This window comes from Panicum virgatum, chromosome 7K, assembly GCF_016808335.1.
Source record: "Panicum virgatum strain AP13 chromosome 7K, P.virgatum_v5, whole genome shotgun sequence".
In the NCBI taxonomy this organism is placed as follows: Eukaryota; Viridiplantae; Streptophyta; class Magnoliopsida; order Poales; family Poaceae; genus Panicum; species Panicum virgatum.
In genome coordinates, this window is record NC_053142.1 from 38,977,867 (window position 1) to 39,000,248 (window position 22,382).

General features: G+C 47.1%; 2 protein-coding genes and 1 long non-coding RNA gene across 3 annotated transcripts; 1 reads left to right on the forward strand and 2 right to left on the reverse strand.

Moving 5' to 3' along the window:
• Positions 1-398: 398 nt before the first annotated feature.
• LOC120640234 (protein CANDIDATE G-PROTEIN COUPLED RECEPTOR 7-like) lies at positions 399-1,863 on the forward strand. The gene is made up of 2 exons (XM_039916090.1): positions 399-1,253; positions 1,363-1,863. The coding sequence occupies exons 1-2, from the start codon at positions 399-401 to the stop codon at positions 1,861-1,863; spliced, it is 1,356 nt and encodes a 451-aa protein (XP_039772024.1).
• A 4,677-nt stretch (positions 1,864-6,540) lies between these two features.
• On the reverse strand, positions 6,541-6,967 carry LOC120642620. Its single transcript, XR_005662656.1, has 3 exons — positions 6,916-6,967; positions 6,733-6,828; positions 6,541-6,639 (listed from the first exon to the last, which is right to left on the reverse strand). It is a non-coding gene; the product is annotated as an uncharacterized LOC120642620 (long non-coding RNA).
• A 4,953-nt stretch (positions 6,968-11,920) lies between these two features.
• Positions 11,921-14,773, reverse strand: LOC120640235. The gene is made up of 4 exons (XM_039916092.1): positions 14,531-14,773; positions 14,305-14,346; positions 13,696-14,209; positions 11,921-12,195 (listed from the first exon to the last, which is right to left on the reverse strand). Exons 1-4 carry the CDS (start codon positions 14,771-14,773, stop codon positions 12,011-12,013), a joined length of 984 nt encoding a protein of 327 aa, XP_039772026.1. The 3' UTR covers positions 11,921-12,010.
• Positions 14,774-22,382: the final 7,609 nt, after the last annotated feature.

Genomic DNA, 22,382 nt, shown 5'->3' on the forward strand with positions numbered 1-22,382 from the left:
GCAGCAGCTCCAGACACCAGCCAGCCAGCAGTATTTTTTTCTCACACCACTCCAACAGCAGCCTCCAGCACCAGCACAGGCCACTAATTATGTCAGTCAGACAGAAACTGAAAGCCTGAGCGCTCTGAAAAAAATTGTCGATTCTAGCCTTGTGGGAGTTTGACGAATGCATGCGCTCTTCTTTCTCCAGGCTCCTCCTCCCTGGCCGTCCCTAAAACACGCCACGCTCGTCGACCCGCCCCTGACCCCTCCCTCTCCGTTCGTGGCTGCGTGCACGGCGCATGCATGCCACAATTCTATCTACGCCAAGCGCAGGCGGCACCGGCATTTCCCCACCCACGGCCACGGGCGAGTGCCGGCGTGACCTCCGCGAACCAGAAAACTCGATCACGTGACCAATGCCGCAGCTCGATCATCGATCCGCCATGGCTGCCGCCGCGGTCGTCCTCGCCGTTTCCCTCGCCGCGGTCCTTCCCGCCGCCCGCGCGGAGATCAAGACGACGTCCATCGTCTCCGACTCGCGCTCCGTGATCCTGTTCGAGGAGTTCGGGTTCCGGCGCGGCGGGCGCGCCGCCGTCACGGCCACCGGCGTCGGGTGGAAGGTCCCCGAGGGGTCCCAGATGAAGGCCGCGGACCCGACCCTGATGGGCTTCTTCCTCATCTCCAACTCCCTCATCTACCAGATCAACAACGAGTCCGACTACGCCGAGGCCACCGGCACCGCCTTCTGCCCGCTCACCAGCAAGTACGTGCAGCCGCTGTTCCGGTTCAAGGAGATCGCGCCCGACGGCACCGGCAAGGGCTCCCTGACCATCGACGCCGACGACCAGTACACGGTGCTGTTCAGCAGCTGCCAGGACGGCGTGGAGGTCACCATGGAGGTGCGCACCGAGATGTTCAACGTGCGGCGCTCCGGCGCCAGGGAGTACCTGCCCGTGGGCCTGCTGCCGCTGCCGGGCATCTTCGCGGCCGCGTCCGCCGTGCACTTCATGTTCCTGGGCGCGTGGCTGTACGTGTGCGCCAAGCACTGCAGGACGGCGGAGCGCATCCACGCCGTGATGGGCGCGCTGCTGCTGTTCAAGGCGCTCAAGCTGGCGTGCGCCGCCGAGGACCAGTGGTACGTGGAGCGCACCGGCACGCCGCACGGCTGGGACGTCGCCTTCTACGTGTTCGGCTTCTTCAAGGGCATCCTGCTCTTCACCGTCATCGTGCTCATCGGCACCGGCTGGTCCTTCCTCAAGCCATACCTCCAGGTTTTTATTTAATTTCCAGCTGCGTGCGATTTGTCCAAATTTCGAACGAAATTCATATTATGAATCTCCAGCTAGAAAAACTTGCTCAAACATATAAACAAATATGCAGGAGCGCGAGAAGAACGTGCTGATGATCATCATACCCCTGCAAGTGATCGAGAACATCGCGTCGGCGGTGATCGGGGAGACGGGGCCGGCGGGGCGGGACTGGCTGGCGTGGAACCAGATCTTCCTGCTGGTAGACGTCATCTGCTGCTGCGCCGTCTTCTTCCCCATCATCTGGTCCATCCGCAACCTGCGGGAGGCGTCCAAGACCGACGGCAAGGCGGCGCGGAACCTCCAGAAGCTCACCCTCTTCAAGCAGTTCTACCTGGTGGTCGTCTGCTACCTCTACTTCACCCGGATCGCCGCCTCCGCCGTCGCCGCCGTGCTCAGCTACAAGTACCAGTGGGTCGTCAACGCCTCCATCGAGACGGCCAGCCTCGCCTTCTACGTCTTCGTCTTCTACAACTTCCAGCCGGTGGAGAAGAACCCCTACCTGTACGTCGGCGACGACGAGGAGGAGGCCGCGGGTGGGCAGCTTGAGATGGAGAGCACTTTTGAGATCTGACTGAAACTCTGCAGGCATGTCGTGTCTCTCTCCAAAAAGTTTTGTATAGTCACTCTACGAACCTGATATGATCTTCATATTTAACCTTTCCCGGTTGCCTAAAGTGGCATATAAAATTAAATTAGGAATTACTCGCATAAAAATTCTGGCGCCGAGCAATTTTTAGGATCTGCATTCTAATTCTTCTTGGTTCTGTGCCTTTGGCGTATTTTATAGCGGATAATATATAGCTCCGTAGAGGTAGGCAAATTATATACTGCTCTAAATTAGGACCTATTTTAAATAAAAACAAATGGTATTTTAATTTTTTCGACCAGGTTTTCGCTCACATATGTTTAATTTTAGCAAGTTTCTCTGGCTGCGGTTTGTTCAAATTCGAACGAAATTCAATTCAGAAGAAACGTTCAAGATTTTTTTTCTTCAAGTCCTTTGTCTATTGGTCCGTCCCTTGGCAGCGTTGCTGCGTTGGACACGTTTGGAGGCCCTGCGCTAGCACCTGGTGGAATCCTAGCAGGACGAGCGCCTCCGTTAACATCTGTCAGGACTCTGGACTCCGGAATCTTCGCACGGGCACGCAGAGTCCACGCCGCGCACGAACGGGCCGGGCAACAGAGCGTCCCCCTTTTTATAAGAAAAGAACAAGCGCGCATAGCCCATCAGATTATCCGGTCCCTGTTTGGTTTGAGGTGCTACAAGTAGCACAAAAATTTTAACTAATAATTAGAGGTACTAAATAAAGTCAATCTACAAAATTAACTCCACAACCCTGCGCTACTTCGCGAGACGAACTTAATGAGGTCTTTGACCACACGATTAGAGAATGGTTACTGTAGCATCACTGTAGTTAATCATTAATTAATTATTATCATTAGATTCGTCGTGAAAAATTACACTCATCCGTGAAAAAGTTTTGCAAATAAATTTCGTTTAGTACTCCATGCATGTGCGATTTTTTTCTCAGAAATCGTGTGCGATAGGTACGATAAGGAAACCAAACAGGACCCTGAACCGCAAACCTCTTCTGACCCTTGCTCGACGCCCTGACGCCGCCGGCCGTCCGCCAGGATCCCGGCCGTCGCCGAGCATGCGTGCGCAGCAGCAAAAACCCAGTCGCGCAGAAGCCATATCTATTGGGATCGTGATCTTTTTTGATGGCGGCGGGCCTGGTCGCCTTGTTCGTTGCCTTGGCTGTGGACTTGCCCGTACGGCGGGGTCGACGGACCCCGTGTACACGGTGGCCATCACCGGCGCGGCCGGCCTGGAGGGCCTCGACCTCGGCCGGCCGACGCTCTCGCCGGTGTTCAACCTGACCGTCCGCATCGACAACACGGGCAACAAGCTCGTGGGGGCGTGCGTTGGCAGCCTCTCCACCGCGGCGGTGTCGTACGGGGACGCGCTCCACGCCAGGGGCTCCGTACCGCCGTTCAGCGCCGGGGAGGAGCAGGAGAGCGAGCGCGCCGCCACGGCGTGGGGGCTGGACGTGGTGGTGCCGCGGTTCCTGCGGGAGCGGCTGGCCGGGGAGCTGCGGCGGGGCGAAGGGGAGGTGGACGTCCAGGTGACCACGCCGGCGGGGAGCTCCCACTACGACACGGTGCTCGTCTGCAAGGTCAAGATCGGAGGCGGGCAGTCTCCGCCGTGCCGGCGGGATTACGTCTACCTACGACCAGCACCAGCATCAGGATCTACAGCCTTAGCCGCATAGTAGGACACTTAATTACGTTAATAATTCATCTTGTCTCTCGCAAGAAAATAGAAAGAAAGAATCAGGCATCTTGTCGCGTGTTATATACATACAGATAATTTACTTTGCTTCGAAATAAAGATTTTTATTTAGTCATGTTTTTGTTCATTATTGGATGGCAACATTTGTTTGGTTTTCCTTTCTGTTGGAGCATGCATTCACGAAAATCTATTCCCTCTGTTTTCATCTATAAACGTTTTAATTTTGTCCTGAGTCAAGCATCTCTAATTTTGCATTGATCAAGTTTTATAAAAAAAGTACATAATCAAATCAGTGTAAATTAAGATGAGGAAGTGGATAATGAATAGGATTGTCGCCAATATAATGACGGACCCCTCTATATTTGTTTACCTCCATGTAAAATGGATGGTTGAGCTTAAAACACCATGTTTCTTTTGATAAAAAAACACCATGTTTCTTCATGCTTATTATCTTATTGTGAGCTTAAATAAACCTAGTCATATGGCTAACTTGAAAGAATCACCTTCATTATGTATCTTGGACAGAAGCTGTATGTATGATATACTTTTATTGCCACAACTAACATGCTGAAAACCAGGGGTGTCATCAGAGACGACGAGGACCCATGTGCGACAAGCCGACACGAGCCAGGGTGCGGGAAGCTTAAAAAACACATTGAATCAAATACAGATATTGAATCAAATCCTGGCTGCTTAATTATTACTCCCTCCGTCCCAAATTATCGTTATGACTTTTCTAGATACATCAATTTTGCTATATCAAAACAACTTAATAATTTAGCTCGGAGCGAGTAGTAGTCACAGGTTACATCCATCCACCCAAGCTCTTGCTAGTATAAGTGGCCTAATTGCTAACTAAGGGGGGAGATTTGCTCCTTACAGAAAGAGAAATTTTACAGTGCTTGGAGTTTTTATGAGCTGTTGATGGGTTCAGATCTAATGGTTTAAAAATAAGAGGAACCAGTTATGAAAAACTAAATATGTGGGCTAGGAACTATTATTTTGTGGGCCAGAAACCACTTATAGAAATCATCTAAATGGTATTTTAGTACTTTCAATATTCCTCTGTTCCTTTATCCTTTCAACAATCGATCGAAGTCCCGTCGCGTCGCTTCCGCTGTCGCTGTTGCCGCCGGCGGCGGCGGCCAGGCCCTTGCCGGCGCATGACCCCGGTCCGGGGATGGCGGCGTGGCACAGGCGAGAAGCAGGGCAGTCTACCCGGTGCAGCACGGACGTCATCTTCATCGCTGCCGCCGCCGCCGCCAAAAGCCACCCCCCTCGCTCCATGTCAAGTCCGGCGATGGCGGCGTGAACGGAAGGGACGGGGCCTAGGTTAACGGCGCAGCGTCAAGGCGTGGACTGACGACTGGAAGGCGCAGGGCTGGCATAGGTCACGGGGGCACAACGTTGGGCGAGCTCGCGCCGCAGCCGCCGACATAGCAGACCCCTCCCGGCAAGAAGCGATATGTTCTCCCATCCCTCAAGTTGGCGCCACGGACACTGGCGAGGCTACGACACCTCTGGCAAGCCGCTCTGCTCTTGATATTAATTAATTCATCCGATCCATACTATGAGCTCTTGGTTCGTAATCTGAACTCCGATCTGAAGCATGCGTCTGCATTCTCTTGCAATTTATTGTGTCTTGGTTCGTTTCAGCCCATCTAGTCTCACAGATTTTTGAGGTATTAATTGAAGCTAATGGCGATGCATCTCAAGTGGCATAATGTGCTGTGCTAATTTTTTTATGCTACCATTTTACCTTAACCAACATGTCAGAACTAGAGAGGGAAGAATAGAAAATGATTAACACATTGGCTTTCTTTTGTGCTATGGATGCATCCTCCACAAACGTGTTCACAATTGTATTAGTTTTGATTGTGACTATGTAGCAGAAATATAAAGTAGAGGTTGTTTTCGGCTCATGTAGGCAAACAGTAGTGATTGATACTATATATAACTGGCAGGTCATGTTATGAGCCCATAGTAATAATTATTAAAATAAAACATGTATACATTCGGTTTGAAAATTAGGAGCGGTGCCAGTTATAAGCAGAATGTAGTATCACTAATGGAGGAGCTCATTCAGCAAGACTATGTTACTATGAATTTTCTCCACGACAGCACACTAAAATAAGACTTGTCAAAATTAGTAAAATTAAAGATCTTCTCGTAGAAGTCTGGTTACACTTGTATCCATATCTTTTGCGCAAAAAACCACTAATAAACACTCTAGATACACTGGTCATGGTGCCTTATTTGTAGTTACAAGTGTTCTATGCTCTACAAATCAATTTGCGTGGTTTGGCAGACACTTTCAACTGCTACTCAGATGAGCCCAGCCACAAAAGTGGTAACCTGAAAATTGGGCTAGCAAAAACAGTGCCAAAGCTATAAAGGTTTGAAAAATCGCTAGATTAATATGACTGATTGCAGTACCTCTTACACTTGAAATGCACCTTTGGTGCTTCTCCACCAGTCTCAATAACAATGTGCTAAGATGGTAATAACTCATTTTTTAAGAAAAGATGAAAAGATATTACGCATTCATGTTGGAAAAAATGAGCTATTGAAGGATGAAAAATTATAGTCCCACTAAAAGTAACAATGTAATCAATAATATGACTTCATCTCTGTACAAATTTAAACTAAAGCACATGATGCTCGTAGCCAATGGAAGCACAAGCCTGAAACTCCATAGTAAAGGATGCTGGTAGAACTGAAAGTGATGACACTCTATGGTTTATTGTAAGGGCTCTTCTTGTACTGGCTTGGAATGGAGATTCTTCTATTGACACCAGGATCACGTGCAACAGTTGACATCTCACTTTTGTTGGTTCCATTTGTTGTGGTAGCCTTGGTATTGTGCCCATCTTTCCTTGGTCGACCCCGTTTCTTTTGTCCTTTTGACGCTTTTGCTTGATCATTTGGGTTGTTGGTCTTATAATCTGACTTTTCCCCGATCTTCTTGTTTATGTTACCAGTTCTTGTGCCGATTATGCAGACTTCACCATCTGATGCACTAACTTTTGGATTTGCAGCCAAATAAAGTTCTTTCTGAAGAGAATTGAAACAAAAGCCATGAAACATGTTTGCGTGAAATATAATTCTAATGAAAGAAATCTTAGGTAGGTAGGCAATTGCACGAACTGTGAGAGGCTCCTTGTATGATGCTTTTCAACATTTGTTGTTTTCTGAATGCAACAGCCTGCAACATATCTTTCTTCAGAAAATGTCCATTTGATCCTAAGTAAAAGGCATGTCATTTGTTAAAAAGGTTGTATTTGTACTAATGAAGTTAGAAATGGATATAAACTATAGCAATGCATGCACCTGTGTGAAATTGTTACACATTTGAATTCCGTTCCATTCCAACATATATTTGATAACATAGACACCACAAGTCTTTCTGCATATCAAAATTGATGTATCATGCATGAGGTGTGTGATAGATTGTATTGTCTGTATCATTAGGCATACCTATCATTTTGTTGGGGTATGTTAGTGTATGGCACTCTTTCCCATGCAGTAAGGTCAATAGATTCTGTAGGTGTTACGAAACCAGCTTCAACCGCTGCCTCAATACATGCTTGTAGGTTCTTCACCTTTTGCACATTCAGTAATTAATATAATTGGGTGAGTAATAATGTTGCTGGAGGTGATACAAATAGGTTATTGTACTGACATCAGCTTGTTACCATAGTTATTTCCTTCTTCTCATCGTGGAAGTGTGGTACACCAGCTAAGTAGTTCAGAATCTGGATCTCTTTTTTGGTGTTATTAACCACCAATAAGCACCAATGGCATCCCCACAAATTAAATGGGACAAAAACCTGTAATTGACATTGAGGTTGAGTTGAAACAAATTCACCGACCTGTGCAAGAAGGAATAAGTTACAAATTAAGATGGAAAGATACAAACCATTCGGCGTGTTGCACAATGATGGCCAATTCTAGCAATCCATGCCTTTTCCTGTTTAGGGTCAAAATCTCCGCGGTCCCTGATAAATCTTGGCTTTGGGTAGTTGTAATGACTGATGTAAAGGAATCTTCGATATTAGCAATGTATGCATATGCATCAATGACCTGCATAAGGAGTAGAATGTCATATAGCAGCCTTAATGTGAAATATTATATACTGATGGGCAACCAAAGTAGCTTACCGCGTCTAGTAACCATCCATCATTGACATGTGGTTCTAAGAACTTTACTGTTAGAAGAATATCTGCAATGTCAACAACTACGGCATATTGATAACTGTGCGTGATAAAATGCAGTGCCTCTTTATCTTCCTCTGTCAGGACGTTATCATCTTTGAAATCTGCAAATATAACCAATGGTATGATATCGTCGGTCAAAGATAACAAATTTATCCATTGTTTCACAAAACAAACTTTCTTTACTTGCTTACCAAAATATTCGATTGACTCATTTATGTGCTTGTAATTGGTGTATAAATATTGGAGTGAGTGCTGAGCATATATGTCACGACCACCGGTCTTGCGCAGAAGTGTTTTGCTTGCTAACATTGACCTATCTCTCGTGGAGTCACAGTCTTTCATGCTTGGCTGCAAATTTTCAATGCTTTGTGCTACAGGTGTAGATTCAGGCATCTCTGTATGGACTTTCGATTGTTGAAAGGAGTTAATAGGGTGCTTGGCTGCCATTCCTCCATCTTCAGCATGGGGTATGTTCCTTTCATCTTGGGGTGCATGAATTTTGTTGCTGAGCAATGCAGAATTAATATCCTGCACAAAGTTTTATTTAGTACATAAACTCTGAGCAATATAGTGAAAATGAAAAGTCAGTCACCTTCAATTCCCTTCTAATATTGGTTATATCAGTTTCAATGTTCCGTGGTACAGATGTAGATTCAGGCGTCTCTGTATGGACCTTCAATTGTTGAAAGGAGTTAATATGGTGCTTGGCTGCCATTCCTCCATCTTCGGCATGGGGTATGTTTCTTTCATCCTGGGATGCATTAGTTTTGCTGCAGAGCAATGCAGAATTAATATCCTGCACAAAGATTTATTTAGTACATAAACTTTGAGCAATATAGTGGAAATAAAAAGTCTGTTAAAATAGACACCTTCAATTCACTTCTAATATTGGATATATCATTTTCAATGGAACATAACTTAGATGGGAGAGTCCGTTCCATTCTGATATCTGCCAATTCTTCTTCAAGGGTTAGAATTTTTTAACAAACTTTCTGTTCCATTTCCATGACTCTTCGCTCCGCTGCCACACGATTTTTTGTGATGGCTTGAAGTATCATCTCCACCTAGTATAGGTCAGTTAGGTTATAGTGAATATTATATATATACATTGATTAATGGAGCATGAATAGAATAGATTAGCATAAATTCGTTACCTGCTGGTTGGTCATGTAAGGCTCTTTGGACTGCTGGTCTGTATGCACTTGTTTTTCTTGTGGATAGCTTCCTCCAGCACCTCTTTTGGCTGTTGCAGTATCTATATTACTGTATTTATGCCCCTACAAACATCTGGGCATATCTCCACAAAGCAGATCATAATTCATCCATATTTTCTCATCAGATTTCAATATAAACAAATTAGCATATGTGTTCACATTTGTGCAGATCTGCATATCTATTTTGAATAGCAACAGGAACACCACAAATTGATTTTACAGATCTAGTTCATGTTAATTCAACATTACTATCGGTACACTCAGACAGGAGTACCCTCTCCTACAAGACAAGGACGAAGGCGCTCAGGAGCGGCAACCACGGACCACGGGTCCGGACCCCTGCGGACAGGTCCCGAACCTCCGCGGGCCGGACCTGGGCCTCTACAAGTGGAAGCCGGACCTCCAGGAGGCCTGAGTCATCGAGCCAGCCAAGGGACCCGGACCCAGCACCCTATTTGGGTAGGAGTCCGGAGCCATCGCAAGCCCCTGTGGGCGCGGCCGCCGACCCCAGGGTCCGACGCCGCCACGTGTCCCACAGGGCCGACCTCCGGACCTCCGCTCCCCGCTTGGGCAGGGGTCCGGAACCGCCACGTGCCCCTGTGGGCGCGGCCGCCGACCCCCGGGTCCGGTGCCGCCACGTGTCCCACAGGCACGAGTCTTCTGCCTGAAGCCAGCCCTCCTGCCGCATTAAATTCTGGTGGTTGGGGCGTGCGCTGCCAGAGCAGGGCATCGGATACCCACTCACAGGTTGGACAGGCCTGACATGACAACATGGTAAGCCCGCCTGTTTCCAAGGCGGCTTGTCTGTTACCGAGGCACGCAACAGTGTCTCAGCACCGCGCGCGTGGGCGACGAGTCATGATGACCAGCTACTAACTGGAGCAACAGTGCACGCTGCTACAGCGGACTGAGTCAGTAGTTCGACGCTTCATCATGACCTCGACGCGCGGCTCCTGAGGCTAGACTCTACTCCGACAGGACAGTTCAAGACCATCCCTGGTCAGAAGCTACGCACGGAAGCCGACGACAAGATCTCCGGATCTGAGGCATTTAAGGCTCCGCTGCGTACAATATCAAATATATCACCAGGCCCACCTGTCGGGGGCCCGCTCAGTGTACGTGCTCCCCTTGGACATATAAAATGGAGAGCACGCCCGCTAGAACACGAGGTTCCACAAGTTTTCACACATGCAGAGACAGGCATAGCTCCTCCCCCAGCTTGCACACAAGCTCAGGCAATACATCACACAGTGGACGTAGGGTATTACGCTCCGACGGCCCGAACCACTCTAAATCCTTGTGTGCTTCCGTGTTCTTACGCCTCTAGATCGAGCATTCCTTGACTGCCCCCAAGCACATCCTACACTTAGGATTAGGCGGGTGCATTTCGCCACCCGGCTGTGGTTTTCCACACCACAACAATTACCATAAAAATTCATGTGTGTGCCAGGACACTCCTAATATAGCATAAGACATTGAAGACATCTTTTCATATCAATGGTTGCAGGACTCACCTTGGTGATCTTCTAAGCCTTGCCGATGCAACGTATGTGGTTCCGTGCCTCGGCGCTGGGGTTCCACGCCACCCAGTGACTGCTTCGCGCTGCAGAGCTCCTAGGTAGAAGAATCCTCGCCGCCGAACCCTAGCCCACGAGAACCTGGATCACGAGCCTATGCTTTGAGCCGTACAGCAAGCCGTCGCGGATGTAGACGAGAGATTAGCGGCGAGGGTCTCTCCTCTGCAACTGTCCCGCTGGGCGTAGTGTGGCTGCACGTGCACCACGGCGCAGCCGTCGCGGATCGCGGCAGGCTGGGAGGCGCAGCAGAGAGGGGTGCGGGGCTGGGCGGGGTGCTCGGTGCCGGCGTTTAGGGAAAAATAGGGAGAGCGCAGCGAGGGTCTCAACTCCGCAGCCCTACGGCGGCGCGGCACCGCCGTCAGGGATCGCGGCCGGCCGGGACGTGCAGCAGAGCGGGGTGCACGGTGCGCCAACGGCGTCTGGGGAAAACAAAGAGACAAGCTGATCTATTTGGTGCTAATATGATTACTAAAGTACCCCTCATTAGAGGAAAAGAGGGATTCTAAAGATCAATGGCTCAGATTTTTTTTGGAGGGGAGGAACCTATGGTTCCTCTCAAGCACTGTAACAACTCTCGAACAGAAAAGGGAATTTCCTCACGACAATCGATAACTGAGTATCCTAGCTCTCTGGTTTTCATCTAGCACACATTGCAAACCCACCGCAGGAGAGATTGGTGATACGGATACTCCAATTCTGCTGATACACTTTGCAGACCCACCACTGGAAGCATGCCCGCTAAGTCTGCGGGCATTGTCAAGAAGATTTGGTTCTCCTGCACCTGGTCCTGGAGCAGGGAAAAACTTACCGGCGGTAAGCCATTTACCGGACGTCACCGGTAACGGTAAAATACCGAAAACCGCCGGTTTACCGGATTTACCGGTCGGTAAACCAATTAAAATTTGAAACCACCAAATTTCGTATTTTTCGACCGGTTTCCGTTGTAATTTCGGTGGAATTCGCTGCATAAGTACCGAAAAATGTTGACCACGGTAGAAAACAACAAATTGTGTTAAGAGAAGTGTAATATTTTCAGAGAATTATATCTAATTCTTATATATAATAGTTCAATATGCATAATGATTTTCTTACAAAGCAAATATTAATAGAATTGACGTAAAACATATGTATATCAATACAAACCACAATCCAAATGCAATAAAATATAGGTTCAACTTTTTAACACAATTTATAGGTTCAAATAAAATATAGGTTCAAATAATACAAGTCTCAAATAGTTAACACAAAATATACTCTAAAATTTTTATTTCGGTGTTTTCCCATAGGAAAACCTTACGACCGACCGGAAATTGTTGATGACTCCCATTGTAACATCGAATCCTATAAAAAGGAATAAATAAAATGGGTGAGAAGATGTAAAAGAAATGAATGCAAGTGAGAAAATAAGATGTGTTACCTACATACTTAGGTACTCATTCGGAGGGATCTTGCTCTGGAGGATATTCCTGATAGTACATGTGAGGATTTCCATATGGGAGGTATCCTTGATAGTACATATGGGGATATCCATATAGAGGACGTGGAGGGACAGCCATCGGATGTGGTTGTGGTGGCCACACAAAGGAGGGTGCCGACGGGTAGCTGTAGGTGGAACTAACAGAGGTAGAGCTACCATCATCCTCACCGTCGTACGGGCCTAATGGACGAGTATTGCTTCTTGTGCGACGTTGAGAGCTGGGTGCTCCATGATCTTGATCTTGTGTGGCATGGGTGAAGGCAGTCTCTCCCGTAAATCTCATAGCACCAGTAACAGCACCACTAGTAGAAGCACCACCACGATCATCCCCATCATCATCGTCATTGTCATTGTCATCACCACCCTCATTGCCATCATCATCGTCGTCGTCGTCGTCATCATCATCATCACCACCACTACCACCATGTCCATCATCACTAGGCTCTGGTGTGGTATCGTCAGTGCCAATGCTTTCCTCCTCAACGTCACCCTTTCTTTGTTTTTTTTGTTTAGACTGACTTGGAGGAATTTTGGTCTTTCTTTTCCCCAGGTGGGTGTCACCAATATTCTCTCTGGCCCAATCATCAACATTTACTGGCTCACCCACCCTACGTGCGAGGTCAGTCAAGATCTGAGCAGGCACAGGAGGGTCGGCAAAATCAGAATCTTCATCTAAGGTTGGTGCTCTATTTGATCTACCATGCTGCATCCATTCTTCAATTGGCCTGGTCTGCCGATACAATGAGAGATCCATGAAGCTAGTAGCAGGATCGAATTCACTTGCCTCAACCATAGCTGTTGCACGCTGAATACGAAGCCGAAGGTTGTAGTGCACATATACCAAATTATGGAGCTTCATGCTGCTTAACCTGTTGCGAAGCTTTGTGTGAATAAAGGCAAAGGAACTCCAATTCCTTTCACATCCACTTGATGATGCGCATTGAGAGAGTAGTCGATTTGCTGCTATCTGAAGATGAGGTGTTTCTGAACCAAACATAGCTCACCAACTAGCTGGAGAAGTGCCTCTATCTTTTGCCATCCTCGCAGCAAGGTCAGATGAGAATTCTCCAAGTTTTCGACGAAAGAGCTCATACTCTTGTAGTGCACGTGCTGCTCTGTCGATGTCAAAAAGTCTCTCCAGCCCTTTCCGAAGGTCTCCAAAGACATTTTCTGATATTACAAACGCATAACAAGCATATGGGTGTATGGCACAAGCAGTGTGCGCATACGTACCTTCGAACACACTAGCCAACCTTCTGTCAACAATTTCCATGATCATGTCACACCTTGCCATATCTGAAGTATGAGCTGATGATCTTGTATTTTTCCAGTTACATCAATAGACTTCCAGAAGTACATCATTCCATTGCAATATACCAAGAAGTTGATTACGCTATTGCGAGAAATACCGGTCCATGAATCACATATGATAGTGGCACCATACTCAGGGAACTCTTGCTTCCACTTGTTGATCTCCTTCTTTATCTCCTCCACGTTCTCTGAAAGATATTTTTCATCAATGTCCCTCCCAGTTGGGATCGTGACCCCAGTACCTGCATGCAATAATCACATATGATCCGGGATGTAGAATACAAATTGGCATGCAATAATAAATGATTATTTACCTTGTTTCTGTGTCTCTATGATGGCCGCCCTAAAGTAAGGGTCATCTACCTTCCGTCCAGGAATACCAACGGAGTGGCAAGCCTTTGACCACGCCCTACCCAGCAACTCTCTCGCAGTCCTCCCCTTAGACGTCCAAGGCCCCGTATCAATCCTCTGCTGCCTCGGTCCGGAAGCAGTAGCAAGGTTATAGTCCCTTGCCCGCTCGGGGATATGTGACAGACTCCTAGAAAACAACCTCCCAATTTGTCTAGAGCCACCACCTGGATCCCGTGCCTGGCCAGATCCAGAACCACCACCCCTCTCATACCTTGGACCAGCCCTTTGCCTAAACTCATACTCTTCCCGTGAATGTCTCAAAGCTTGCTGCAACTCATCATCCTGCTCTTCTTCTTCTTCCTCACCTTCCAAGTCAACATATTGAGTACTTCGAGCTGCAGCATCTCTCCTACGTCTATCTTGCTGTCTTTCATACTTCTTCGCCTTTATCTTGTCCAACTCGCTAATGAAAAAGTTCTTAGCGGATCCGGTTAGTGGAAACTCCAACAGGCGGAAATCCACAAGGAAGCCCGCGCAGGAGGGTTACTCCTTGATTCTCCCTTGTCGGCAACCTCTTCGCACCTCGGGCACAGCTTGTACAAATCAACCCCTGTCTGAAGAAATAAGATATGTCAGTTAAAACAAAAACGTGACATGGTTCTAGAATTCTACCATAGAACAAATCCAGTATACTTTTATTATCGCTGAAAGATGTCACCGGTTAAGGAATCTACCATAGCATCAATGTGTGCTTCTTACATCTGTCAGTAAGAAAGAAAAGTAGGAATAGTCGTGTACCTTGTCTAGGTAGCTGGTAAAGTTAGAAGGATAAGCCATCGTCAGGTCTGGAATAATACGTATACCTCCATATTCTTCACTAGGGGCCTTGAACGATGACACAACACGCCGATGCTTCATGTGAATGCCAAGTACATAAAGTTCTGAGGGTTCCATCAACTCGGACTCCCAATTGTAGTCGTAATTAATGACCGAGAGGTAGACGACATGCTTCCGTTGCGTGATGATCGGGAAACGGGGCATCAGTTCCAGACCATTCCCATTGTAGAGTGGGTTGTGCCAGAGATCTCCGATGCGGACTGAGTGGGACAAGTGACACTTCCATCTTGTTGTCACACCCGGTTTTAAGGATAAAACCGAATGCATACATATATATATACATATATATATGTCAGGATCAAGTTTCATACATATAGAGACATTATAAGTGAATAATCAGTAACAGTATCACGAAAAGAGAAAATACAGCAGATAAAAGACTATTAGAGTTATACAGCTTATCCTGGAAACGAAGGCTTCAAACTGCACAGACAATCGACTGGGGCTTGCGTACGCCTAGAACTCAGCAGCATCTTCAACAGACTTCATACACCTTTCCTTCTGAGCAACATTAAGTAAGGGTGAGTACACTTATGGTTGGTACTTAGCAAGGCCACAAGAAATAACCAGAAAGTGATTTAATTCCATCTTTAAATTAAGTTAATCATGTGAGGGTCCAAACCGCTCTTGACCGTGAGCACGGCTAACCGGTTAGTTTTAACTCTGCAGAGGTTGTACACTTTCATCACAATTCGCGTAAAAGTTCCGAAAAACTTTGAACCCAACCATGCAAGTGTGGGCCAAGCACCATATCACACTTCCTTAGGTATGACTGCATAGGGACGCTACGAGGCTTTTCCAAAGAATCACTATATGTACACACTGGTCCCTTGCTTTCTGCGGTACCTCAGAAGACGAAGCTTCCTTCACCCGCTCCTCAAAGCTCGATAACCCAAAAATCGACCAATCAAACGCCCCAGGCACGACATATAGATCATCTAGTTACTTAGCCAAGACCAGAGCCATATGGTATTGTGATTGTACGGTTTTCTTGGGTGGTTCACCATGTTCCAATTAAATCAAGTATTCTCATAAATAAGCATAGATAGAAGTATGGTTAGGGTCACTTGTCTTTCTCCAACAAAAAAGGTACTCTTACTGCTCTTCAGCTTTTGCTCACTTGAAAAACTTGATCTTCAATCTTCGAACAATGATCCTTCTACTCGAAGCAATCAACTAGCAACCATACAAAACAAACAACAAGTACAACTAAGAACAATACTCTAAACAAAAGAAAAGCTTTAAGAGAGCGTACAAAAGGATAAAGCTCGCTGCTACGGTCACGAGAGCGTAAGAAACGCGGAAAACGGAACTAAAACGGTGATTCTATAGACTAAATGGTACTTCAGGGATCTAGTCGCGATTAACTAAAAGGTTAAGAACTAACAGAAAAGATTTGTAAGACACAACAAAGTGTGCTCACAGAGGATAACAAAGTGATAAAGTTATTGCACACGTCACAAGGATCACGTGAGTGCAAGAATCGATGAAAACGGAATTAAAACGAAAAAGTTATGGCTAAAACGAGGTTCTAGGGGCTTATTTTTTAAAAGTTTTGAAAGAACGGGGGCTCTGAGTGAAGAAACTGAGGGTATAAACAAGATTAAACCTTAACTTCAAGGGCTAGCCTGCAAAATTGCAGCTCCGGGACAGCGGGTTCAAAATTGTAAAAGCGTAGGGGCTAAAACAGAAATAAAAGGACTTAAACCTAATTACTTTTCAACTACGCTGGACCACGGGTTGATTTGCACTAAACTGAGGGGCTCTTTTGCAAAAAGCCCTAGGGTTGACCGGTACCTTGAGGTTTGACTCTGGATAGATCTAATCGTGGCCGTTCGATTGATATCTGACGGCCGGGAAGAGTTGGGACGGAGGTGGCGGAGGCGCAAGGCGCCGGCGGCAAGGCGTGTGCGGCGGCGCACCGCCGGAATAGGCCGGATAGGCCCTCCGGGGCTCGACTTCGAGCGCGGGTAGGTCGGGGAGCAAGCGCGCGGCTCGCGCAATCGATCTAGGGCAGCGGCGCAGAGCTCACGGCAGCGCATGGCGGGGCGGCTACGCCGGCGAGCGGGCCCGAGCGAAATGGAGCGCGAGGAAGGGGGGAAATGGAGTTGGCGAGCTCCTGTACCTCCACGCGAAGCTCTGGGAAACCTCGAATTCGCCCTCGAAGCAGTGGAACGGCGGCGCGGCGGCGGACCCCGAGCTCCAACAATGGTGCGGCTGCGCGCTAGGGTTTTGCGCGAGACGGATGCAGCGGCTGCGGGTTTAGGGTTCTAGGGGGGCACGACGTCGCTTTTAATTGTGCGGGGCCGGTCCTTGGCGTGCGGGCCAAGAGAGGCCGCGGCGGTGCACGCGTGGCCGGGTCGGACTCCACCAGGAGTCCGGCTCGGGCACGGGAGGTAGGGCGACACCGACAGGCGGGCCCCGCCTGTCGGTGGGCTGCGGGAGGGGAAGACCGGGACGGGCTGGACTGGAGGAAAGGAAAAGGTAACAAGCCAGCGATGGGGTTTTGGGCCGCGGGAAGGAAAAGGAAAAGGAGGGAGAGGGAGAAAGATTGGGCCGGCCGGGCTAAAAAGGTTTGGGTGAAAAAGAAAAGTTTTACATTTTCTGAAACCGATTCAAACACTTTCAATTTAAATTCGAATTTAAAAATTCAAATTCAAACTGAACAACAAACAATAAAACAATGCATTGCAGTATGAATGCAACACAAACAAAACAACCTCAATTAATTTAGAAAACAACCAATATATTTTCTTTTACGCTAAATTCTCTGTAAAGAAAATAAATATTGGGAAAATTTTAAAATTATAGGAAAATTGTTGTTTATTTTCAATTTTAATCACATCTTGAAATCCAAAAATTTCAAGGTGTGACACTTGTCGGGCTCCGGCGGTTCTCCGAGTCCATGTCGAGAGCTTCACATCGGCTTGGGGATATCTTGGCTGTAGCCTTCCATGGAGACGAATTTCAAGGCGGTCTCACTGTTGTCGCAGCTCATGTAGCGGTAAAAGTCTGCTGGTACCATCCGTTCCCCCATCAGCTTCCTGGCACATCCCTCGGGCAATGGGATGAAGTGGAATGATGATCCATGTTCCTGCGGACATTGTCCTGCTGCCTTAGCATCTGCAGAAGCAGTGTGTTTGTAGACCAGTACCCCAGTCTGAAGGTCAACCCAGCAGAGAGAGGTCGAGTTGTCTGCTGCAAGTGCCAGCTCCATGTCTGCAAGGAAGGAGGTCGTCGAGGTTGTGTCGGCATCTTCTTCATCACCGGGGAGGGGGAGCACCACCTCCTCCGGGATCCTCTTGCCGGAGGCAGCGCGCGAATCCCACAAGAAGAGAGTGGCCTTGTTGGTGGGTTGGCCCCTGTGTCCTTCGCGGAGCCGGAGGAGGAGCTGGGCGACGAGGTACGCATTGGGGTCCCTGCTGGCGATGGGGCGTAGTGTTACGACGGTGCCCCCCGCGCCCTCCCGTGCAATGTGGCGGTGGGACCAGGATGAGACGCCGTCCAGGACCGGCGGCAGGATGGCGGTGGAGATGGCCCGGGTATTGTAAACCATGTTCTCCCTCCGTCCAAAAAAAACAATGTTCTTTAACTCTTAGAAACTGCATTTGACTGCTCGTCTTATTCAAAAATTTTATGTATATTATAAGACAAATAAAATATTATTAAAATATCATTAGTGATGTAATAAATCATAACAAAAGTGATAATATTTGTAAAAGAAAGTTGAATAAGACGAGCAGTTAAACACAGTTTCTAAAAGTAAACGGTCTTTTTGGGACAGATGTAGTAGAAGTTAGACTGAAGCAGAAAGCTGACGGGCTGAGAACCACCGCAGTTGATGAAGCAAAAAAGGAACAAGCTCCGATGGCAGCTGGCGATGGAGGCGTAGTTGGGGTAGCGGTGCTGGGGACGGCTGGGTGGCCACGCGTACTTGATGGAGAAGCGAGTCACGCCTGGGGCGTCGGCGACCTCGGAAAGGAAGGGCTCCGTGCCCTCCAGCATGTCGGCGAAGTAGGCAGCTTTTTCGTCGCTGTCGCACGCGATGATTATGTATTTATAGACTCATTTGACTATAATATATTGTGTATTTATTTATGTTTTCTATTAAATTTTGTTGCTTATTCTATCGGGTATGGGAAACCCGCGGGTACAAAAAAAAACCCGCACGGGTATGTGTACGGGCATGAAATCATACCCGCGACGGGTATGGGTTTTTTAACGGGTACGATTTTATCCTGGCGGATGCGGGTTTAGATTAGTGATACCCGACGGGTTTGTACCCGTTGCCATCCCTACCTATGTCGAGGGCTAGCATAGGCACCGGGTTATGGCATGATCCGGTGCTAATGTCTGCTTCATAAGCACCGGGTCGTGCCACCACCCGGTGCCATTGATGCATGACCAATTTGGTACCGGCTCATGGAATTAACCGGTGCCTTTGTTTGTGCATTGGCACCGGTTTGTGCTGTGGTGTGTCTTGCCAGCACTCGGCGCAGGCCTAAGGTACCGGCTATTGTTGCAACCGGTACAGATGCCTCACATTAGTACCGGTTCATGTAACAAGTGGTACTTTTGGCTTAGATCTTTGGCCTGTTTTCTAGTAGTGACTGTATGTCTCGTTGTCGATATAGATGGTCATCCGGGCCGCCCGGCCCTGGCACGGACCCGCCCTGGCCCGCTCTTTATCGGGCCGTGCCTAGCCTGGCCCTATATCCCAACAGGCCATCCGTGCTAGCCCACGGGCTCCCCCGATAGCCCAGGCACAGGCCCACAAGCTTGTTTCATGACGGGCAGGCCGAAATAACCCGGCACTACAGCACAAGCCGGGCTGCCCAAAGCCCACAAATCATAATCCTCCTCAAACAACTCCAAATTTCACAAATAAGCAAAATAATAAAAGATCACACATCACAGATTCACAGCCAGTCACATATTCTAGCCCCTTTCTAAATATTATTTTTATTTTGATCAATGGATCATGACTGTTCTAAACTTTAATCCAATTCCCAAATTAGATTTACTTCCTTGCAAATTTAGTGTTTTAGAGTATTGGTGGTCTGTAGCATCATTTTGACTGCTTTGGTGGATATGTGGTGGAAGAGATCAACATCAACGAAAACCCCATCAAGTAAGACCATTGCAGTAAAAATTACTTTGCACTTTGCACATTTTTTGTTCTTCACTTGTTAAAATACATTCAGCGTGCTTAGAGGATTATTCTATAAAAGTTAAGAAATACCAACAAGTGTATTAGTTACAGTTGAAAAATATCTCACAGTTATTAATTGCTTTAAGTTTATTTTAGAGTCTTCTGCCAGATGGCATGGAGATAGCTATAAAATGACTAACAAAAGGATCACAACAAGGACTCCGGTAACTAAAAACAAACTAGCTTCTGTGGCAAAACCTCAACATAAAAATTTAGTAAATCTAATGAAGACATCAATAGACAAAGACGATAGTACATTCCAAACAAGACCCGGGGTGGATCTGGGGAGGGAGGGGGGCAGGAGCCCTCTGAACAAGACCCTAGCTGCCTATATTTCTGGTAATGGATCACTTCTTGCTCCAAGAACTTTTTAAAAAGTGTGAATCACTTCTTGTACAAAGAACTTTTTAAATGTAACAATAATCATATTAATTTGATTGCAACAAGAATTACTTCTTCTTTTCGCATCCATTTGTCCTGTACAGTTCTACCTTCTTTTAGTTTTGTTCCATATTGTTCTTTTTTCATAAATGAGCAGAAGCTGAAGACATATTTATCTTGGAATAAATGTTAATATAAGATAATTTGCAGTGTTGCTCGGAGTTTACTATATCTACATGCATCCACAGAGACTTGAAGCCAGAGAATATTTTGCTAAAGATGGATTTCAATGCAAAAATAGTGGCGGAGGTAGGAATGGTCGGGAGGAGAGGCTTCTTCCTCCTCCCGCCCCTCCTCTCCTTCTTCTTCCTCCTCAAATTTGCAGAGGGAGGGGCTTAGGGGAGGCTCCGTGGGAATCACGGCGGTAGGGGGAGGGGGGCTTGAGCCCCACCCGCCCCACCGCTAGATCCGCCACTGTGCAAAAATATCGGACTTCAAGCTTGCTAACCGAGGGTCACTTAAATCATATCCCAAGACACCCATCAGGAACATGGTACATGAGCTGCATCAAACTATCATTTTTAATGATTAAGTTGTATTACTTTATTTCACTTATAGTAATAATTAGGTGCTTTCAACTTACAGGGGTTATACGGCTCCTGGATACGCTATGTTGGGTGAAGTGTCCACCAAATCAAAGTGCAAGGAGAAATAGTGATAATCTTCTTCTAATTGAAGTTAGTAGATGGCTTTAGTGATTTCTTGTATGTATGTGTGTGATATGTTAACCCTTAGTCCTGATGCATAATTGCTTTGTACACATGAGGTATGGGAGAGTTGGATTAATAGGACAATAATGCATGTATTGGATCCATCATTGCATCCCATCTGTTCTGAGGGTGATGTCCTCATATGCTTACAAATTGCACCTATGCATTCAAGACAATCCGAGGAATAGACCACCCATGTCCAATGTGGAAATCTGGCTCCTACAAAAATCTACAACTAGAATGACAGCGCCTTGGAAGCCAAGGTTCATTTGTAAGATTTATGGTCTTGAGAGCATCTCTAGCAGGACCCCTACTTCAGCCCCTACTAAAAAAGTAGGAGTCGGTGACAAAAAATCACACTCCAACAGGGCATCTACTCAGGTCCATTGTTGGCGCTCCTTAAGTATCCATTTTATCCCCTGTTTAACTTTGATAATGGCATGAATTTAATATCAAAATCACTAACCATCCTAACCTCGGCCCAATTATTGGTCGTTTTCGCGTTTGCACATATATTTTGGAGGTACTTCGTTTTTGCAGGTTTTTGACCAATTTTGGAGCATGAAATGACGAGGCCCACGATCACGCGATGACACGAAGAAAGACGAAGGCCAAAGCCCGAACAAAGGACCGAAGGCCATGATGATTAGAGGCCCGTTCGTGCACATCCACCCTCCAATAAAGTCCAAAGGACAAAGACCACAAGATAAGATCAAGATACTTCGGGGCTAAGCAAAGCAAAGAGAGATTTAAGGAAGGATTTTCCATCATATCCTTTTCCTCGAAGAAATCTCGAAGATAACGACGTCTAATGGGGTGCAATCGTGGAAGGCATAAACTCTAGAAGACTCCAGGAGACTTGGGGAGAAAGGAGGACACAAGGCGGCGAAGAAATGGGCCAGACCGGCCGGCCTGGGTCCATTGGGCCGGCCGGCCCAGCCTTTTTTGTGGCGGTTCGGCCTCCCCTTTGACCTAGGGTTTCCTGAGGCTATTTAAAGACCCCTTCCCAAGGTTCACGAGGAGAGGAATTCGGAAGACGACGCCAAGGAGCAGAGAAGATAGAGGAACACCTCTCGGAGAGCCGAGGGTCATGCTAGTTGTCTAGGGTTTGCCCTAGCCGACGCGAGAACCTTGCAAGGAAGACCACGTCGGAGTTCTGGAGCTAGGATCATCAAGATCAAGGTAGGGCCCCGGTTGTGATCTTGTGATGTACAATCATTCATGGTGAAGTTATTTGTGATTCCGAATGTTTAGCGACCATGTTCTCTCTTTTGATTTCGTTCTTTTCTTTGGGTTTGCTTCATCCTAGATCTATTATCGAGATTGATCGCTTAGCATGATCTTATAGTCATGGTGGCTAGAGGTTCATGGCGGAACTACCAAAGGGGGT

Coding starts and splice junctions, on each gene's coding strand:
- LOC120640235 (XM_039916092.1), bottom strand. CDS start 14,773: ATGCCCCGTTTCCCGATCATCACGCAACGGAAGCATGTCGTCTACCTC. Junction 14,347..14,530: donor TTACCAGCTACCTAGACAAG/GTACACGACTAT, acceptor TTATTTCTTCAG/ACAGGGGTTGATTTGTACAA. Junction 12,196..13,695: donor CATAGAGACACAGAAACAAG/GTAAATAATCAT, acceptor TTCCACCTACAG/CTACCCGTCGGCACCCTCCT.
- LOC120640234 (XM_039916090.1), top strand. CDS start 399: ATGCCGCAGCTCGATCATCGATCCGCCATGGCTGCCGCCGCGGTCGTC. Junction 1,254..1,362: donor TCCTCAAGCCATACCTCCAG/GTTTTTATTTAA, acceptor ACAAATATGCAG/GAGCGCGAGAAGAACGTGCT.